This window comes from Lytechinus variegatus, chromosome 1, assembly GCF_018143015.1.
Source record: "Lytechinus variegatus isolate NC3 chromosome 1, Lvar_3.0, whole genome shotgun sequence".
Classification (NCBI taxonomy): Eukaryota; Metazoa; Echinodermata; class Echinoidea; order Temnopleuroida; family Toxopneustidae; genus Lytechinus; species Lytechinus variegatus.
In genome coordinates, this window is record NC_054740.1 from 85,996,854 (window position 1) to 86,018,513 (window position 21,660).

Genomic DNA, 21,660 nt, shown 5'->3' on the forward strand with positions numbered 1-21,660 from the left:
AATGATCAACCTTATAGTACATCCGACCCCCATTTTTCTAAAGTCATACATCACTTAATAAACTTGCCAAGTCATGGTCATTTGACAGCATTACAAACTGTCAAAAGAACCAAATATCAGAGGCATAAAAATTCCATGAAGGTCCCAAACATAAGGAGTCGGACTTACATATTTTATGGAATTGTCTTAGTTAGATGCTAAAGGTACTTAAGCACTTTTAATGTGCAGGGTCTGTATAAAAATCCCTACATTTAATCATTAGATCACCTTTCAAGACAAGCTTCATAGGTCGCCAACATGAATTAATTTACTGGAGATATCCTTTATTCTTTATGGACTTGTTCTTTCTTCATGAATATATTGTTTATGAGTCATCAACCCCTACCCCCCCCAAAAAAAAAGGAATGTCAAAAAACATGTAAAATGATTATATGATTGAAAACAAAATCATGAATGACTAAATTTGCAAGTAGTTTATCTCACCATTGTCTGAGACGACCTCTGTCTTGAATTCTTGCTTGGACCCTCCTCCTAGGATATAGACCTTGACATACGGGTCAATGACCTCCTTGACACCAGAGGGTTTGGGTAGCTGCTGACCGCTGATCACCTGAATGATGAGAACACAAGAAGGAATTTGGTTTTCAATTTACAACAGCAATTGGAGCAACATGATAGAGATGTCAATGAGAGATAGCAAAAAGGCCAACAAAGATGTGGAGGCTGGGGATATTGAGGTGGAAAGCAAGGCCGGAAAATGCAATTGAAAAAGGGGAGGGGTGGTCGGGTACATCTAGAGAGAGATTGATGGAGTATACGAAAAAGATAGGGATAACTATTAAAAAATCAAGTTTTTTTCTTCATATTGATCATTAACCCCCCCCCCCTTTCCCTTGCATTCTTTATATTTCCTTCTTCCACATAAAGACTTACAGTGAGTGATACATGCTGTGTATATTGATCGCCTGGCTTGGATGGGTTGAACTGCATGTTAGCTACAAGATAACAAAATATATACAGTTTAGATTTATTATTATAAATAAGGGTGAAAACTAAATAATTCTAGCTTATACAAAGTACAACTGACAAATTTTACTCTTAAAATGTAACAAGTGTTGTAACAACATTGAGAATTTCAAATCTGACCAAGTGACCTATCTTATCCAGAAACTGTCAATAATATGTGACACATTAAGGAGCAGGTCCCATTGAGTGCTTTTTTTTTACAGATACATGGCACAATACGAATGCTATTAAATATCATCATCATCATCATCATCACCATCACCATCATCAACATCATCATTATCATCATCATCAACATCATCATCATCCTCATCATCCTCCTCTTCCACCAACCCAGGCCACACCACCACCACCACCACACCACCACCATCATCATCAACATCATCATCATCATCATTATCACCACCACTACCATCAACATCATCATCATCATCAACAACACATCATCATCACCATCATCATCATCAACAACACATTCATCATCACCATCATCATCATCATCAACAACACATTCATCATCACCATCATCATCATCATCATCATCATCAACAACAACACATTCATCACCATCATCATCATCATCATCACCACCACCACCACCACTACCATCAACATCATCATCATCACCATCATCATCAACAAAAGATACATGAGATGAAAATCAATCAAAATCATACATGTCTAAATAATACAATCCATGTAGACAATGTGAGATATATCATATGACATTGTCAGGATTGTAACCAATATCATGCATAATCTCTTCAAACCTTTCCCCTTCACCCAAATGACTACTTACGTTTCCTAAGGAAGACCGGTTTTAAGATGAATCCTGACCCGCCATTCTGAAGGAACTTTCCTTGATTGAGATCCATCTCTTCACAAGGTGTCTGGAAGTTCAAAGCAACTGAAGAAAAAAAAGGGAAGGGTAGATAAAATGAAAAATAATGAATGTTTAAGATATTTCACAGCATATATCAACAACTTTGATTGGTTATGGCTTTTATGGTATAAAAGAGTGTAATATACTCTTAAGATGCATTGGTCCCCAATTGTAGTATCAAATGTACATGTATTGCTGAACTAATCATTATCTATAAATTGAATACTGGACCATTTACCAGCTTTGGTCAACAAAAGTCAAAAACGTATAGTCAAATTCAATAAATACCCACCATCATTGAACAAGGAAATTAAAACACAGATAGTGAGTTTTAAGTGACGTATATCAAATAACTATTGGTATCATTATTGTTCTCCTGAATGCGTAGTTAAAATGAATCTCAAAATCATCACTGTCATTATTTTCATCAAAATATCAGTACAACAGATAAAGAGATAATAAAGTTTTGAGTCCCTTTTCATAGCAGAGAGACTAAATAAGAGCAAAGAAATGTCATAATGTATGAAATGACAGATTTTTAAAAAGACACAAACAGGGGACCCTTTCATGAAGCTCATCAGCTCTAACGAGTTGCCATTCTCTGATAGTTACCATAGTAACAGTCAGAGACCAGTGCTTCTCAGCCAATCAAAAACAATAATTTCGCTAAAATTTTCAGAGCTGATAATTTAGTCTGTGCCGACAACTTTGCTGAAATGGTACTAAGAATTGACTTGATTATGAAGCAAATATTTATCTTACCAATCTGGGCACCTACATCCCACATAGGAACAGGGTTGTAGTTGGAAGAGTTGGTCCTGAGACCACCAGGGTAGATTCTACTCAAGAAAAGTTTGTTGTGCTCTACGTAGTCCTGAGCCTTATCCTCGGCCAAATTGAATGCTTTACCCTCGGCAAAGGAAGACATCTGGTGACATTTGTCTGTGGATGGAATACGATATTCTTCATCAAATTGGCGATATCGGTGAATGATTGGTACAGGGCGTGAATTGTGATCATGGAAAATACCAGACTCCAGACTACAACATGATATATGATTCGAAATAACACTATAAGCAGGTTTTCAAAGAACATACCATTCATAAAAAAATATATCCAAAATAATAAGGTACTTTAAATACTAGTACATGCTGTATATATTTATACAGATTTTACTATTGAGAATTTTTTGTTATACATTTTGTACATTTCACTGAAGAAAATGGCTCTTAAATTCTCAACACCAAAAGACAAGGCATTGTGAAAATGGAAAACAGGGGACTTTAGGTTAAACCATTGGAGACTGAATGACTTTGCTATGACACATGTTTTCCATAGACTCCAGCGCGAATGTATATGGGCTCAGTTTCCAACGGGTATAAGGGAACTCACATTTCTCCTTTGATGAAGAGAAAGAGCTGTAGTGGACACTGGCAAGAGTGACGATATCTGACAGTTCTTTGGCTAACTTCAGCTTTTTCTGTGTACGTGAAAAACAGATGGAAAAAGATACCATATTTAAATGCTTGACAACATTCAAAAGAGAACAAATACATTATAAGTACATGATCTGACTTCATTTTTCTCATAATCTCATCTTCATATCGATACCTACGTGTAACAGGTGAAACTTTAACATTCAATAAAATTGTTTCATAGAAATTGTTAGTTGTAATACTGTCATAAACTCTAGGGGGGAGGGGGGAGTGGCAAGAAACTGAATCGTGTTCAATTGCAAATCAACAATGAATAGATTAATCTTAATTATGCCAAATGAATATATTTGTTGTTGTTGCACGAAACAGCCGAGCATGTGCATGCATATAATTGCAAGACTTATATATGTAATTGATTTTGGGTCCAAAACTGATTTATGACCTAAAATTTACTGAAAATCTGTTATATTACGTTAAATTATCTTGGATTACAAAGATAATATTCAGAAGTCATCTATTTTATCACTTTGCAACTTCTCATAAAACATTCACTTAGTACAATAATCAATGACTGTAAGCTTTGAACTTAAACGTCATTAGTAAATCATAGAAAACATGTATTTAGTTTACTATGCTATAAGAAAATGTTATTTTGAAAGGTAAAGCATGGGCAGGAATGTTTTAGACTTTCAGAAAGTAATGAAATATAGCACAGGAAAATTAAGTCTTACATAATTAGAAAGTTGCTAGCAAGAGAGAACAATATTTTTTTTACTGAAATAACTGAACTATATGAATACTAACACATGTAAAACACAATGTAATCTGTATCATTAACTCATACTCAGACTTACACAGTACAAGCTTATATGATATTAATGCTTTGAATCCCAAAATGCTTATTATGTGTATTTAATTTGTTTGGATCTTCAAATGTGAAAATAACAGATTGTACAAGATATCTTTATCACTTTTTTTTTTTGGGGGGGGGGGGGTGTACATAAAACTTGTACCCAGCATGAATGCATGGAGAAGCCTTTAATCAACAATAAATGTGATTTTGTCACTTTAGAAGTCAATACACTCTCCATTATAAAGCAGGAAAAGCCTTTACAAGCAAAGTAAAGTTTTACACCACAAGCAGATATTGTTCTCACTAAAAAGCAATTTTTAGATACTCTAAAAGCATTTTTTTTCTTTTCAAGTTTAAAGAGATCACCTAAAAGAGAGATTGGGAAAAAATTATGATGTATGTACTCTATACAAAGAAAAAAAAAACCAATAAGATACAAGCACACATTAGTTTAAAATTTACCAATGTGATAAGAGGCTACACACAGTCGTTTAAACCGGATATTTTTTTTAAATTAAAGATACCACAGAGAATGAGAAAATCCACAAACATAGCAATAATTCATTAACAAGTTCCATTTAACAACTCTTACACATGCCTCCCTTTTATTCAAAGGAGTATGCTTCAATTGCATGCAGCCATACTGCTTCAGGATATTTCAATTCAGGACTACTTTTTATACACTCCTCAACAGAAAGTTTGGAAATCCAAGTTTGATTGATTATTCTTCTCTTTTAGTAAAAGTCAGTGCATATTTTGTACTGTCACAAAGAAATTTTTTTTTTTAAAAATGATATGTCATTTTTTATGACTATGCCTGATGTAAATGTGATTTGCTTAGGAATATTAAAGAGTCAAAATTGAAAATTTCAAAATAGATGAAGTTTTGAAAAGTCACTCAATGGTTAACCGCCAATAGGGTTGTGGAAACTTTTATTCAGGATCCAGGTGTAGTTCTGCGGCCTATGAATCAAGCATAATGCATTCATGTAATTCAACACTATTTTTTAATGCTCAGTGTCAGACAAAGACTATTGTTTGCTCAACAAATATAATCTGCATTAAATCAAGTGTTTATTAAACAATGCATTTTACCTGTCTTTACTGTTGCTAGTAGACCTGCCTAACTGTTCCCTGATCATAATCATAATGAATATCTTCAAAGAATATCAACAATATTAGGATGGTACAAAATAGGCATTGATTCTAAATACACATACTGGTATCATAAAAAAAATCAAACCTGAATTTCTCAAACTTTTTGAGGAGATTTTCTATACATTGATTATACTAGATTGACATGCACAAGACATGCTGATCACGATGCACACTGAATGCATATGGGTGGTGTCGGAACATTCTCATCAGATAGAAAGATGAGGGTGACACTATGTGTAAATTATATCTCGCTCCAATCTATCTGATCAAAACAATCCGATGCCATGAGGAGGAGAGGCAGTTAATTATCAAGGTATTTACACAACTACATGTCTATCATCTTCATCATATTCACAACATATATTCATGATTATATATTTTGTTTTACCTGGAGCATGAATAGTGTGGGATAATGCTGTGTACAAGGCATGCCATTGATTTATTAAGAGGGGAAAAAAAGATGGAGGTTACTATGATGGATACAAGATTGAAGCATTAAGGTACGTGTATGCAATTATTACAACTCAATACAAAATAAGGTTTTCATTTGTGCATAAAACAACAAATAGGGAAGGCGAGGTAAGTGGAGGATAGGGGCAAGTTGAGCCACCACCCCCAGGCCAATAATGAATGAGTCAGATATTGTGGTGGTGTAATGTAAAGATGACCCATTACATAACCCTTAACCCCACATTTTTTTCGACTTTGAAACAAAAAGTAATTTTTTAGAGGGAAAAATACAAATTTCTGCCAAAAAAGTAAAAAGGTGTAAAATAGATCAAAGCTTTTTACCCACACACTTCTTTAAATATAATAAAGAAATAAGAACAATATTGTTAGTCCAGGTATGGATCTTCATTCTTGTCATAGTCTTTTACATGATGGATGCATAAGAAATGTGTGAATGTGAAAATATAGCATTAATAATGCGATATTTTCACATCCACACATTGATTAGGTTTGGATTGGGGTACTCTGAGCCAGCCAACATGGGGCAAGTTGAGCCATGGTAATTTGTATGATAATGTATAATCAAAAAAAAAAAAAATTCACATGACAGTTCTTCTACTTTTAGAGGATGTTAGTATTTATGGGGAATTAGCAAGTGAAAAGACTTGAAATAAAAAATTGACATGCTGGTTCTTCCCGCATACATTTTGTACATAGTTTTTGTGGCTCAACTTATTTCACAAGGTGGCACAACTTACCCCACAGATGGGGCAAGTTGAGCCATTTGACATCGTTTTTTTTTTCAAAGGTCACCATGAATTTCAGTGTGGGGGTAGAAAGTTATAAGTGAAATATATTTCCTAAGAGTCAAATTTAAAGGCAAGGTACTTATTTCTACATGTACAATATTATTAGTCATATCAATTCTAACATGCAAAATGCAAAAAGTGTCACAACTTACCCCGCCTTCCCCTAATCTTAAACTGCGTTCTACTGCTTCAAGGGTGTGGTCTTTTGATATCAGTTTTCATTCAATGCGTGTTACACATAGGGAGTACTGCCAGATGTTACAGGAGATGGGTAAAAGTTTGAGCAAAATTGATGATCCAATCCTTCTTTGCAATTTGACTACTTTATATCAATTTTGGATTATAAACATCAATTTTGTATTAATATCAACAATAACAATGTTCAATAATCAAATACTGAAATATCCAAGCTTCTCCAACCCTATGTTAATGGAAGCTTTCATCAAAACCATCTTTGTACAAACTATATTTGTTCAAATGTTCTCAAACATCTACATACTGTGAAAGGACAGTACATATAAGTTAAATATCAATCTGATTATAATATACAACAGTATACAATTTACATTTTTTTCAGAAACCATGCATCAAAGCCCAATACCAGTGTGTAAACAAAGTCATTGGGATACTAGTAAGAGAGGGAAATCAAATTCTTTGAAATATCTAGCAAAAAAGAAGGGGTATAGACAAACCCATGACATAGCAATGAAATCATTTGTACATACATGTACATGCTTTAGAACATCATAAAATTTTGATGTCACAAGTTTTTAAATTAAAAGTTGATTCTTCAAAAGTCAAGCTTATAAATTGACTTTACAACTATGATCACTAAAAACAGTTGCTGAGCATTATTGCGCCATATCTAAACAAGATTATTTCATTTTATTTGAGTCTGAAAATGATTTCAGAGCATATTATTTCTCATTAAACAAACAAACAAACAAACAGACCTATTCTTGATGCTTTGAAGGGTGTGTTGTAAAACTGTTCATAAAGGGGATTTTACAAATGATTGCAGCAGAGAGTGCCCAAGTTTTTAACAATGGGAAAAACAAAACATCTTAATTTCAAGTAATTCAGCTTTTACATAAAAAATACTTAACCCTAATAATGCATCTTGATGATAAAAGTTATTATCAATAACTGCATTTCAATTAAAAAAACTCATTTGGCTTGCCATAATCCATTCACTCATGAATAAGGTTGTGCATAAATTTATGAACAGCTTTATAAAACAACCCCACTAATTGGATAAACCATCACTGAGAGATATCTAATCTAAAATACCACTTCCCAACGAATCAGTTCTGTGCAAAACAATCCATATTCCATTTTTTTTAACAGTAACACCCAGCTACCCATGCATTCAAACTGATTTAACCAATAATACATTCAAATCAATCAACACTGAACAATACAGTTCTAGTACCGCTTGTTTAATTATCGATAAGATAGGAAGTATATTTTAAGAAAGCACTATTCTGCAGAAAAGAAGATATAAATAAGCAATTCCATACATGGTTTGTTTTTATTCATTACATGATTCAGCAATTATTGATTTAAATAATCATTATTTTCATAACAATTTAACTTAACAAACAATTAAAGATTATTTCACATTGAGGCCTCTAATATATGAATTTGCAAACAATACTAAGCAACTACTTATTTTCATACTAAAGTAGGAATTTTCTTCTTTTTAGAATTTAACTTGACAGCTTCAAAATATTGCAATATGGGAAATGCAATATCCCCAAACCGTAGAAGCCCACATATTTGTGAAAATAAGAAAGGTTCTAAGAAAGGCTCGAAAAGTAGGAGAGTGAAGTGGATAACCAGGGGCTGCGTGAAAAAGGGGGGGGGGGTGGGGGGGGTAAAAAGAGGTTGGAGGTGAAAGTGCATGAAAAGCTGTAGACTTTCTCCAAAAGTGGTAAAGCTGGGAACTATGGTTAATTGTACAAAATAGTAGAAAAAATAATGAAAAATATTGGCGAAGGTTTAAGGAAAATTCATCAAGGAATAAAAAAATGTTATCAAAAGTTCATTTGATTTGTGACATCACATATGGTATGGTAAAAAATCAATGAAATGTCATTATCTCAAAAAATTGAAAAATATGTTCTTATTGTTCCTTCAGTATATTAATACACAAATCACTTAACACATGCTCCTAAAAAGAAAATAAAAAACAACTCATTACAAACCATTAAAAGATGAAATTTATGCATTTTATATTACATAACATATGGGGCAGCTGCTTGTTTATGACATCACAAATCAAAAACTTCTAATAACTTTCTTAATATTCAAATGAATTTTCCTCAAACCTTTTCCTGCTATTTTTTACAACAAACTTTTTGTCGGGATGAACTTCCCCTTTAAGTGCGTACTACACAAAGTCATGCAACATTACCACTACTTTCATTGTTATTGTACAACGCCTACTTAGCTTGTTGTACGTGATCAAATGGGAGGCTGAATGTCACACATTCGTACCGTTGCACACAAGACGTACCATCCAAAATGTACCGTCCAAAATGTACCATTGCACGGCTTTAGAGGTGACGTCACAATGCGATTTCATTGAATAAGGTGACAATGCGCGTACAGCCCGCTGGCTAAATGCGCAACGCTGTCCAAGATCGATCATGTGCACTTGTGGGATTTTGCTTTTTGCTTTCAATATTTTTGCTCCCTTTTCATAGATTATGGAGGGAAAAACTTGTTTTTTCATATTTTCGCTAGATTCTGAGGCGTTGTACAACACAAATAGCGAATATTCTTATTCGTGCAATGGTGCAAGATTTTGCATTCGGTGAAAGAAAGAAACGCTCTATTCAACTCGGCTACCGCCTCGTTGAATAGAGCATCTTTCTTTCACCTCATGCGAAATCTCGCACCATCGCACTCATGCCTATTCGCTATTTGTATACTGTCAAATAAAAGTAATATTGCTATTTTTCTTAAAGCCTCAAAAAAGTTTCTGCACTACCAACATTGCATAAAACATGATTTAATCTACATGTAGCTCAATCAATTGAGTAAATGCTGCCAGCTAAAATAAAGTGCTCTCCTGTGTATTGTAACTTACAATAAAACTAAAACAGGTGACATGTGCATGATCATGTACATGTATATCCTTATGTATGCATCAAGAATACAATAGAATATGAAACAAATGTGATCAGATTACATGTAAAATGGTCAAATATAGAAAAAAAAGTGGCACCATAAAGTCACTAAGGAAATGTATTTGAAGTTTATAATCTCAACCACTTACTGCCATCTAAATATTCTTGAGCCTTGCACACATGGTTGAATTTATAACCTGTCGCCTCTGTAGTTGTTAGTGCTATTTTCGTGACCTTGGCAGTGTGAAGTCACTAACCCAAACTCTAACCCAAGCAGGTGTATTCATATAGAATATACATTAATAACATTTTGATTAAAAAAATGCAAACATACAGTAAACCTCATGAATCTTCTCAGAACCTCAAAATAAGAACAAGAGAACATCATTCCAATTTCGGTGTTATGAGAATTGAAGCCATTACACTTTGTTTCATGCAGTATTCTATACATGTACATTTGTACATTGAACAGTTACACTATGCAGTACCATACACACCCAATACATGTAGATACAAATTATGTTCCTCAAATGAGCTCATCTAGCTAACCCCCTAAAGTCACACGAAACTGCTATTTAACTAAGACTGTAAGACCCATTTGGAATTTGAAATGGACCGATGAAACATGTAAGCTGCACTATTCAATTGGACTGAGGGTGGAAACAAAAGTTTAGATGCATACATGAATAAAAGATAAGGCACAATCTGCAAGGAAAATTATACATCATTGCACTGGGATTTTAACTGTACATGTATGTATTTGTCTGAAGATTTCAAACATAGCATGCATGAATGTTATATTACTGAATCTGGATTTTAGATGTAGTTGGGTTTTAGTATTTAAAACACAGCGTTATTTAACAAAATTCACAGCAACTTTTTCATCATATCTAATATAGTAGATGGAAGATATTTAGGCCTATATGTTTTTTCTTGGGGGGGGAGGAGAAAATCCTTTTTTTCTAAAGATATCATATAATGCACACACAGAAAGATTTGTCACATATTGAGTTAAATCTCTTACATTTCAAAATAACATTGTAGTTAGCAAAGTTATTCAAATGAAATGGTAACAAAAATAAGTGGATTTTATGGTAATTATGTACATGCATTCTCCGTGTAATTGATTACAAATGAAGCTCAGAATTTTGGTGGCTATTTTGTTTGTGGAGATTGGTACACTGTACAATCATAACAAAAATAAGGAAAAATGATTCGTGAATATAATATGCTTTATAAAAAAGTGATGAGAATATTTGGTATTGTCTAGGTGTTGCTGAAATTGTTTTGAACAGTCATATTGGCTTCATCACAAAAAAAGGTGTGATGATGAAAAATGGGTTGAAAAAAGCATGGTGGAAAATGTCTGGAACACAACAATAAAAGCTATGATTAGAAATAGGCTTTATCAAGACTATGAGTTAATTGAAGCTGGTGGTGTAGGGCATGCTCGTCGTTTGGCTACAAGACAGACACAAATGACACAACTTACCTTTTTCTTGTCTTTTGACTACATATAATACCAAATCATTCATAGACGAAAGAAAAAAAAGGAAGAATAACAAAGGCAGAGAGAGAGAGAGAAGAGAAATACAACAACATACAATATTTAACATGATATAAATGGGGAGAAGGTTATATCAAAATGCAAAGAGACATACATACATGTACGGGAGGGGCAACACATTTTCACAGATGGTAAGAGTCTGTTTGAGAACAATGAACTTCACAACAATTACATCAATACTCAAGATGGCATGCTGGACAAATTCACAATTGTACTACATTAATTAAAATGATATGTACTTGGAACAGTACCATTCACATATGTACATTAATTTCACAGTGACTGATATTTGGATTCAACCATACTGTACAATGAAAAATTATTCATGCAATTTGACAAAAATCAGGAATCCTACATGTATATCCTATCCTTTTTGGGATTATATATCTTGTATTTTAAATCAATAGATTGAGAAAATATTACCCCCCCCCTCTAAAAAAAAAGGACTAAATTATAATTATAAGCAAAACTGTAAAACATCTCACAGACGTTTCAATGGCAAAATGCTGCAATGTGATATCTAACTTGCACCAAAACTCTGCTGATATGACTTTTCATGTTATCTTTCACATCACTGCTTACATTCAACTATTCAAATCTCGTCTTGAAACTACTCTACACCATGAATATACATTTTGAATCTAAATTTCAATGCTTAATTGTGTAGAGGGCATCCTATAAGAATAAATGAATACTTTTGAAGAGTTGGATAATTATATGTGCTACCACTACGGATGAAAAATATATGAAGATATATCAGGAAAGGAAATCTCTGCATCATATTATAAAGTCACATATACTGTCAGAATTAAAGTCTGCTTCATGTTCTAAGACTACATTCTCACATGAATGACTGATTCAGTAGTACGTTTCACACCATTACTACGTGAATTATATTTTCTGATTGTTAAAAATGCTGCCAGTTATTAAACTACATGTGTATCATTTAAATGCCATATCTATGATGATTTGAAAAAGGGGTTTTGAAAGGATTTAACAATAAATGAGCATATGTATAAAACAAATATTATTATTACAATGTGGGTGTCATAGAGACCTATTTGGAACACATCTTTTTTCATGCAATATTTCTCTCTGCTTGATCTATGCATAAAAGTGAACAAAAGGGAGTATTTCAGAATATGAATTTATTTGATTCAATGTCAAAGCAAGAAGGCTCACCTAAAGTAAGTTTGATAAGCCTCTGGTTTGGTATTAAGAGGATTAAATACCAAAGAGAAATGAATAAGATGATTAAGATAAATTTCGGGTTTCTTTTATATGAATAAGTTCCTGTAATATCTACTTTCCAGTATCATATCATTGCAAACGTTTAGTTTTTTTCCAATAAATTCAAATTATTGACCTATTCTGCAGTGAATAGAATTCATGATTCCATCTGAATAATACAAAATAGTATTGATAGTGCTAATAAAAGTGGTGCACAATCCCCCATATTAAAAATACATGTAAGGTCATAAGGTCATAGGAGATAAATGGTGCTTGTGGCTAGATGTGCTTGTCAAAAAGGTTTATGGAGTTGCATACCTTAAATACGTTTCACACTATACATCACTGATACACACAAAACACTGATGACAATACAAATACATTCTACATTATAAAGGCCCTGTTACATTGATCTTTCAGATAAAACAAAATGATCAATACAATCATGGATGTACTAGGTCCATGATACAATCACTCATAATTATCAGCCCAACAATTAATTGCTAAGCTTTGTGAAACAAGGTCTTTGACAACACACATCGATGCAAACCTCAGGCAATACTCAAAACCCAACAAATACATGTATGTAAAAACCAACATATGGGTCCACTGAGGAAAAAAAGGCAACAACTCATGAAATGGCCAGAAATCATGTACATGATGTCATGTACAACAACATACAACAAGATCAAATACATGTACATACAACAGGTGTATCAGATGCTTGGAGTGAGAATCTTGCAAACTGGGTATTAAATTGGATGCTGGTGTGTGAGAGACGAATAATGAACATTCCTGTAATTTCAAAACTTACCTTTTCGCCTTCATCATTCTATGAAATCAATGAAACAATTATTCAGATATCTTTTAATATCATATTACAATACTTGACTCTCATTTACTGCATTTGACAAGACTTTTTAAGTGTTGCTATTTTATCCTCCATGTTCCTCTGACCCTATTGCTATCCTCAGAGTCTTCACACTTTATCATTTGCAAGTACGCAATATGCATTCGTTTATTTCATATCATTGTACAATGTAATGATCATGATTGTTAACACCTAAAAAACAGCATCGGTAGTACAAGAGAGGGGGGTAACTGTCATCCCATGTTTTTTTTTTTTTTAGTTGTGAAAGAAAAAGGGGGAGAAACAAAATTAAGGAAACAACAGCAAAAAGATGAAAAGTATCAAGAAGAGAAGTCTGGGTCATGGACTCTAATTCATCCCTGTTATTCAATTGAGGACAATATTACATAAGCTTACGAACCTCTCAACCTCCCATCACTGACTTTACGATCCCTGCATTAATTACACCATCGAAACACGAGTTCCTCAAGTACACACATTGTAAAAACCATACAATGGAAAGAAAAAAATATTCTTAAAGGTGTGTAAAGTTAAAGAAAATAAATGTATGTATATTGAGTATAAATATATATTGCTGATCATTTGCAGTTATTTATCCTTCAAAACTTGCTGATAGATGTTGGATTTGTACCCTTAAAACTATGTGTAAAAAGCTACCCCAACATGTCCTAGCGTCCATATTAACCACTTTGCTACTTGACTATGTACTTCCCTAGAATTTCATACAAGAACCATTCAATCCCCAGAGATAATGAGCTAATATTGAAGCAAGATAATATGGGGGCAAGCAAGCAGGCGGGCCAAGAAACACCTCGACAAGCAAAATGACTGTTGAGAATCAGCGTTCACCGATAATATTGCACCAACAAGACTTGAGAGACTTGATAAACTTGAGATTGAGGCCCTCCGAAAACTGCTTTTTCGCCTCTGGAGGATAGGAAAAGGGAAGAGTCAGGAATTGAGGAACGTTTTAAATCTTTCAATATCCTGGGAGCGATGCAGCTTAGAAATATGAGGGACCACTGAAAAATAATTGATTTTCTACAGCACATAATGAACTTTTGCAAAAATTGTTTTTTATCTTGCTATTTTTCCAAAGTTTTTTTTCCAAAGTTTTTTTTCCAAAGTTTATCCTCAGTAATTATATCTTGATCATGATTGGGAAATGTAGTTTTTGTCTCTTTAAAGAAAGGAAGCCTGTGAACATTTCGTAAAATCATAGATTGGTTTTAAGACCAAAATTCACTTGCTGATTTTCAAGTATACATTTGATGACTAGAAAACAGCTGAAAACATTACTTTGATATGGCACATAACAAGAGTATTTTGATCTATGCTTAAGCCCTTGATTTAAATCTATCTTATCCAATCTATTTTCTTCGCATGTCATTTGTTTTACTTGCTGTAAGTTACTCTTGCATGGTTTAGAGCAAATTCGTTATCTGTATCTCAACTAGAAAGCTTTCCCTTTTTGCAGCTATTTTGATATCAGTTTTTGACATGTGAGTAAATTAGTACACCCCTCACTTGCATCGCATAAATAAAATTTCATGCTTCACTTGCATATTTGTCCTGCTTTACTCTGATAAAATGTACAATTCAATGACATACATTAAGCAATCATAGAAATTGTTACTTGGTTGGCAAAATCTAGTTTCTTCAATGCAATTAGTTGCTTTAATATACAAGAATTGACTGGATAAGTTGATAAGTCTTGTAATATTTATACTTGATTTCCAGCACATGAGTGCCAAGCTTGATATACAATACAATGTCAGGGTGGGACAAGATAGAGTTTAACACACGTGATCCTTCATGATCTACATTGAAACGGTATGGAGATTCCATTGTCATGCATCTAATTTCAGTTCATTCACCTTTGGTAGATCACACTACCATATGATATCTGACATTGGAATGATAGAAAACACATGTTGTATGATGTTCTGGACCTACACTAGCACTAAATCTTGAGATTGATTAAAGCAGAACTTGGTCTGTATTAAGAGTATTAAGAGAGTAACTTCTGTGTGGATATTATCTTTCTACTAATTGGATATGTGGTGCTGGAATTATATGGACCCTGGAAGTTGTCCCAAACAAGCAACTATCACTCAGATGGGTTTAAAGCATGTACATTTGACCTGCACTGCTAGAATTAGAAAGTAGAATCTTCTGTGTAGTAGTGTTCCTACACCAAATCATCAGATGGTACACAGCACATACACTTGATCTGTGGTGCTAGAATCACGAGCAGTACCCATGACAGTGACTTAACACTAACACCTAAACCTGAGGTAGATTAAAGCACCTACTAAAGCTAGAGTTATAGTTTACCTTGGGAGTTGCCTTCTTCTTCTCCAGCTCTGCTTTCAGTTGAGGATCTTCAGTGTCGATGTCAGCGGCTTCGTCTTCGTCACTGACTTCACAATTATCCTCTGCTGTGGTTGAAGGGGGAAGCCTCTTACCCTAATCAAAATAATATGGTACAATGTTTAAGTATTGAATTATAAATGTTCTGATTCCTGTCAGCTTATTTTGATAGTGTCCCTGAATCTTCTAATTTTCAACCTCCTAAAATATATGGACTCCTGACTGCAAATGTAGAAATATAGGCCTCTGCCATTGCCAGATGGAGAATTAAGCAACTTAAAAACGTTTGAATTTGAGAGCCCCAAAACTTATCAGCTCACCGTCATTCATACGCATACTTACATCAAGTTTTCATTTGATGCGAAAGTGAAATAGGTGGATGGGCGAATGGGGGCATGGAGGCATAAAGATGAAATCTAATACTATTTCTAAGTCTGTATGTTAAATTTGTGGTTGCTTGTGTCTGCTTTTGAAATCTGTATACCTACTATCCTTTATGTGTGCATACAAGCTGCCTTTGAGCTCTCCAAAACTAGTATGCAAAATTCTTTCTACAAGGTCAAAGGAGAGCTTCATGTACATCAATAGATCAGCTATCTTCCTGGACAAATCTCATCATAGATAGAAAATAAAGATACGTTCAGGATTTAACAGTGATATTACCTGAAAATATTGTTGGAAAATTTGTTGTCAGCCAAAAAAAAAAATCATGCAAGGTCCTAAAGAAAGACTGTGGGACTGATATATCAATCCATACAATACCTTGATAAGGATTTTTCCTTTAAGTTCCTCTGGTGATGGGAAGGCTGCTGCATTGTGAAGGTTGTTATTAGTGTAAAGCTTGTCTGAAAAACAAAGGAATATACATGTATATAAGTCATAAAAATATTATAGCAATTAAAATTTAAATTTATAATTTGCTACACATGACCTCTATACATTACAATTGTCTCTTATTTTGCCCCTACCCATCATCTAACTTTTATCAAGATCTCACTTTGAAAAGGTATAAGAATTCAGTTAGTGGATCAATGGTGATTGGCACTGTGACACTTATGTCTTTTGACAAAGGCATTAGTCAATGCATCCTCTGAATTGCCATAAAACAATTGGCCCTCTGCTTTGCTTACAAGCACTCATGCTTTATGGGTATTGACATCCTGATATGTATTATCACCTTCTGCATGTCAACATGGTAAGGGTTCTCAAAGGACAGTATCCCAGGATATCGTCATGACAGGGAGAAAACAAGAGCTTCCACATTCTTGTGTCTGACACCTAATAACTGCACTCTCTGCTTTAAATGGTTATGTAGAAATGATTAAGTATTGACATAGAGATCAGTATCATCACCCATATGCAAGTCCACATTGCAAATGTTCTCTAAAGGGCAAGAAGAAAGCAAGGTCCTTGCTTATTTCTGACAACTTAAAATTTCTTCTACAATATTACCCAGAATTACCTTTGAGTATAGATGTACAGATCTGTGCCATCACTTTCTGTTGGTCCACACTGCAATGGTTCTCGAAGGACAGTATCAAAGGATACCTACAAGGCAAAGGATAGAAGGATTTTGGTGCCTTAAAGTCACATTGCTACAGGAACATGTATATTCCAGGTCCTATAATACTCAGAGCCCCTGATTCTTTATCCACAATGCAATAATCAGACCAAGTGTATACAGTCTTAGAATAAAGTTATATTTTTTTGGCTAATCTAAATATAATTATTTTGGATTATATTACAATTAATCTTACATGATCATTACGGCAACTGGGAAATATTTTCAACTGAAGTAATAATATCTGTATTATAATACATGAGCGCAATTTGCCCTCTTTGAGACATTACGTGTTTGCATTAATTTTGAGAGATTTGTCAATTTGATCTAAATGTACATGTTCTCAACATCATGCATTTATCAGTATTCCTCATTCACTGTGATTAAAAACACCATTAATACACTACAGTTTTTACGGGATCTCTATTCATAATTCTACTAATTAATCCTTATTCTTCCCTGCACTTGAACAATAATTTATATGCAACATTTATACAGTGCTTATGTTTTTAAGTGCTGCATACTATTATCCTGGCTTTAGCACGGCTATCCTTATCGATGATCGAGCATTTAAGAAATTCCTTCCTACCGGTACCCATTTACTACACCTGGGTGGGGAGTGGCAAATGAAGATAAACGCCTTGCCTTAGGACGCGAGTGCTGCGGTGAGGTTTGAATCCCAGACCTTGTGGTTCGACGTCTGGAGACTAATCCACAGAGCCACATCACCTCTAAATTAAAATTCTCTGTTTAATTCTTACCCGCAGCCAATGAATTTTTATACCTTGGGAAAGAGAGGTCGAGCTGCAAGCCTCTCATGGTAATTAATATTGGCAGTGAGTGTAATATGAAGTACATGAATTGAAGACTTACTCCGAGGCAGCAAAAGCATATTTGTCTACCACTTCAATGATGTCTCTGAACTTGATCTTGGATGTCAGGGTGTGACCGTGGTAGACGATTGGGTCATCATCAGGTCCATCCCAGCAATCCACTGAGGGCAAATAAAATACAAACAGAAGAGATATATATTACATACAATAGATATGTACATGTACATGTAAATAGCACTCAGATCCTTAGACTTCATTTATTATCTTCCTTTGCAGTCTTCTCTCATCATTTTCATGTAAGCTTACAGGATGGATAAGGTTATAATGGATTGTGGCAAATGTGCATGTTGTCAAGTACATAATAACAATTTTATGAATGTGAGCCCTGACCATTGTAATATCGGTTTTGATGACTGATTATTTTTGCCATAAACATCTGCCAGCAACAACATCACTATCGTCGTTGTCATCATCATCATCTCATCTCATCATCATCATCCTCATCATCATCAACATCTACATCAATATCATCATCACCACCACCACCACAATCACCATCAACATCACTATCATCATCGTCGTCATCGTCGTCATCATCATCATCATCACCACCATCATCTACATCATCTTATAATAATCACCACCATCAAAATCATCAAAACATTCATCTTCGTGGTCTTCACTACAATTTACAATGTATATCATTCTCATTAGAATCATCACAGCAAACATTGTTATTACCAACATCATCACCTTTAGCACTCCATTTCCACCATTTCCACATTACCTTCCCTCTTCCTTAAATGTCAGTATATCCTACTTTAACCCTCAATGACCCCATGACCTCTACCATGTAACTTACATTCTACACATCTGCATCCTCTTTGCAATGCACCAATGTAGGCTTCTGTACTGCTTGGTCCTCGAAGCTGATCCTCCAACAAATATCTGCCATCAAAATGATCCATTTAAGACAGTTATCAATCCATAATTAAAAATAGGAAATACATAATGTTGATAAGAATTTTTCAACATTTTTTTTCTTGGATTGTAATGCAAACAAATCATTTTAATAAAATCATGAAAGGAAATTTATGACGTTAGAGACAATTTAGATGTACAGTGTATTTCAAAGATCAGATATATATCTAAAGCATTCTTTGGAAAAAAATTGTAATCAAAAGTGGATGGTGGCATTTTTTTTACCTCATGAGACCCAAAGTTTGTCTAGTTTGGATTACATTGCATCATATGTTCTTCTTTTTTAAATAAAAAATAGCGTATCCCATCTGAACTTTGAACCAGGTAAACCCTTAGGTTGGTTTTTGTTTAATAACAATGAACAGGATGTGCTTTAGTAGCGTGCCAACTTAGGGGGCAATTCAGGTACTTTTAACTTTATTGATTTTTTTACCTCTCTTTGTCCCCTTCTCACACAGTGGGAGGGTGTTTGCTTCAATGGACTGGCCCACTTTAATGAATAAACTTGATTAAATGTAACATTCAATGGCAGAAATATGAATTAAGATTATCCAATGGTTACAAGTTATACATCATTTAATTTTGTTTTTCAGAATAGAATTCACTTCTGGTGCTTCTGGTATTCATCTATTTATTTATTTATCTATTTATTTATTTACCTCTCTATCTATTAATTAATTATTCTATTTATTCAATATTCAATTCATTTATTTTCATCTAATTTTTTGTAGTGCCTGGTGGGTGTTTCATAGAGATAGAGCTGTTTGTATTAAAGTTACAAATGACTTTTGGCACAACCGATGACCCTTTCTTGTCAGTGCTACACGATATAGATCTATGTAGCTGTCTTTCAGCACCTAAGAAAATGATTCAGTCATGTGTTACGTCATGTGTAACCTTGCGAACAGCTTTATAAAACACCCACCTGGCTGGTGTTTCAAGAAAAGGTTAAATGTGACTTGGAGTCAAGCTTTACTGTCAATGCATACATGATATGTAGCATACAATCTTATACAATCCAGGGGGGGGGAAGGGCTGGCTGTGGTTTTTGGTTAAAACCCTTGGGGGGGGGGCTTTGTCAAATTTTTTAATGGACGAAAATCCTTTAGTTTTGGTTAAAACCCCTCTTTATATATGCTTGCCTGTCAAATTTTTCATCGGGAAAATGTGCCCCCCCCCCTTCGGAAAATCCTGGATCTGCCCCTAGTAGCATGCATTCTCTTAGAACAATTTGACTATAAATACAGTGATGCCTTTTATAACACACACAGCTGGGAATCAATAGTAAGTTCAAATCTAGGTCACATGTAAATCTTTATGAAACATCCAAGACGTCACAAATATACTCACGTGTTGTGAGATGAATTGACAAAGTAATGAGCCAGTGGTTGCTTCATATCCTGGTAGACACTTGCATGGAATGGATTGAAGACCAGTCCATTAGGGCCAATCATGAACAAGAGGAAACCTGGTCAAACATCAAGTAAATTATTGTTATTCACTGATTAAAAGGAATAGTTTAATGAATTGTACACAATTTAGGTGAAAAAAATTGTGTTAATATTTAGATGAATAAGGACTTTTTTTTCATGATTCTTGGATGAAACATATTTTTTCTACTTTCCTTATAGTGCTAGGTCATTTTAATGGCTGAAGCATTGAGAGTGTACAGGGAGATTTGCACTGACAAATTGTCGTTTAAACCAATCTGATACAAGGGTTTCAGTAGCTTGTAACAATACTCAATGAATTTTAATAACTTATAGGGCGGATATAGGACCATTTGCAGTATGTCAGAAATATTTGGCATAATGACAATTATGTGTATTTGTGGTAGCATTGGGCAGTGTTGCATGTGATGAGTTTACCATACAACCAAACTCACCAATTCAAATCTCACAGAGAAGACAGAGGGTCATGGACATTAGGGTATTATATTTCAACATACATGTACAGTTGAGGCCAGAAGTTTACATACACCCAGGAAATTCAAAGAAAAGTTGACATAAATTTGCCAAACATCATAAAATTTACTGTATCTTATAAGATATTTGTGCTATCATGACGAATTTTATATCAAACAAATGATTATGTCATGCCACTTCATCATATTGCTTTGTCATTAGGGACTGAAAAATATTTAGGTGTAATTTTTTCCCTAAAAATCTTAATATTTTAGACAAAATAAAAATAAAAACTTGACACAAAATCATTTCATATTTGTGCTAGTTATTTCTCAGCAAAAATATTTCAGATTACATTTTTTTGTTAAGTGGTGACATATCATGATAGTAAATGTAATATAAATCAGAGATTTAATTTTTATACATTTCTATGAAATGTTTGAAAATATGATAACAATAGAATAAATTTAGCATGAATATTACTCTTTTTTTCAGAAAAAATTCCACCTGAAATGTACTTTAATCCCAACAGCATCCCAATCATGTGAAAGAGCTTACTAGTAACACGCTCTTTTATTTGATACCGAATTC

At 34.0% G+C, this 21,660-nt stretch overlaps 1 protein-coding gene across 7 annotated transcripts in view; it reads right to left on the reverse strand.

Annotated features, from left to right (window-relative positions):
- Positions 1-21,660, reverse strand: part of LOC121426180 (1-phosphatidylinositol 4,5-bisphosphate phosphodiesterase delta-4-like) — a 62,838-nt gene that overhangs the window by 3,903 nt on the left and 37,275 nt on the right. For 4 of the 7 annotated variants that reach the window (XM_041622384.1, XM_041622399.1, XM_041622423.1 and 1 more), the window contains 12 exons: positions 20,516-20,633; positions 19,047-19,132; positions 18,225-18,345; positions 17,253-17,338; positions 16,553-16,635; positions 15,755-15,886; positions 13,361-13,378; positions 3,302-3,389; positions 2,672-2,851; positions 1,826-1,933; positions 934-995; positions 484-610 (listed from right to left, as the gene is read on the reverse strand). In XM_041622384.1, coding sequence (XP_041478318.1) covers positions 484-610; positions 934-995; positions 1,826-1,933; positions 2,672-2,851; positions 3,302-3,389; positions 13,361-13,378; positions 15,755-15,886; positions 16,553-16,635; positions 17,253-17,338; positions 18,225-18,345; positions 19,047-19,132; positions 20,516-20,633 — 1,209 coding nt within the window. Of the gene's footprint in view, positions 1-483; positions 611-933; positions 996-1,825; positions 1,934-2,671; positions 2,852-3,301; positions 3,390-11,241; positions 11,260-13,360; positions 13,379-15,754; positions 15,887-16,552; positions 16,636-17,252; positions 17,339-18,224; positions 18,346-19,046; positions 19,133-20,515; positions 20,634-21,660 lie in introns of all 7 variants that reach the window. The other 3 variants (XM_041622405.1, XM_041622429.1, XM_041622391.1) reach the window with 2 other exon arrangements.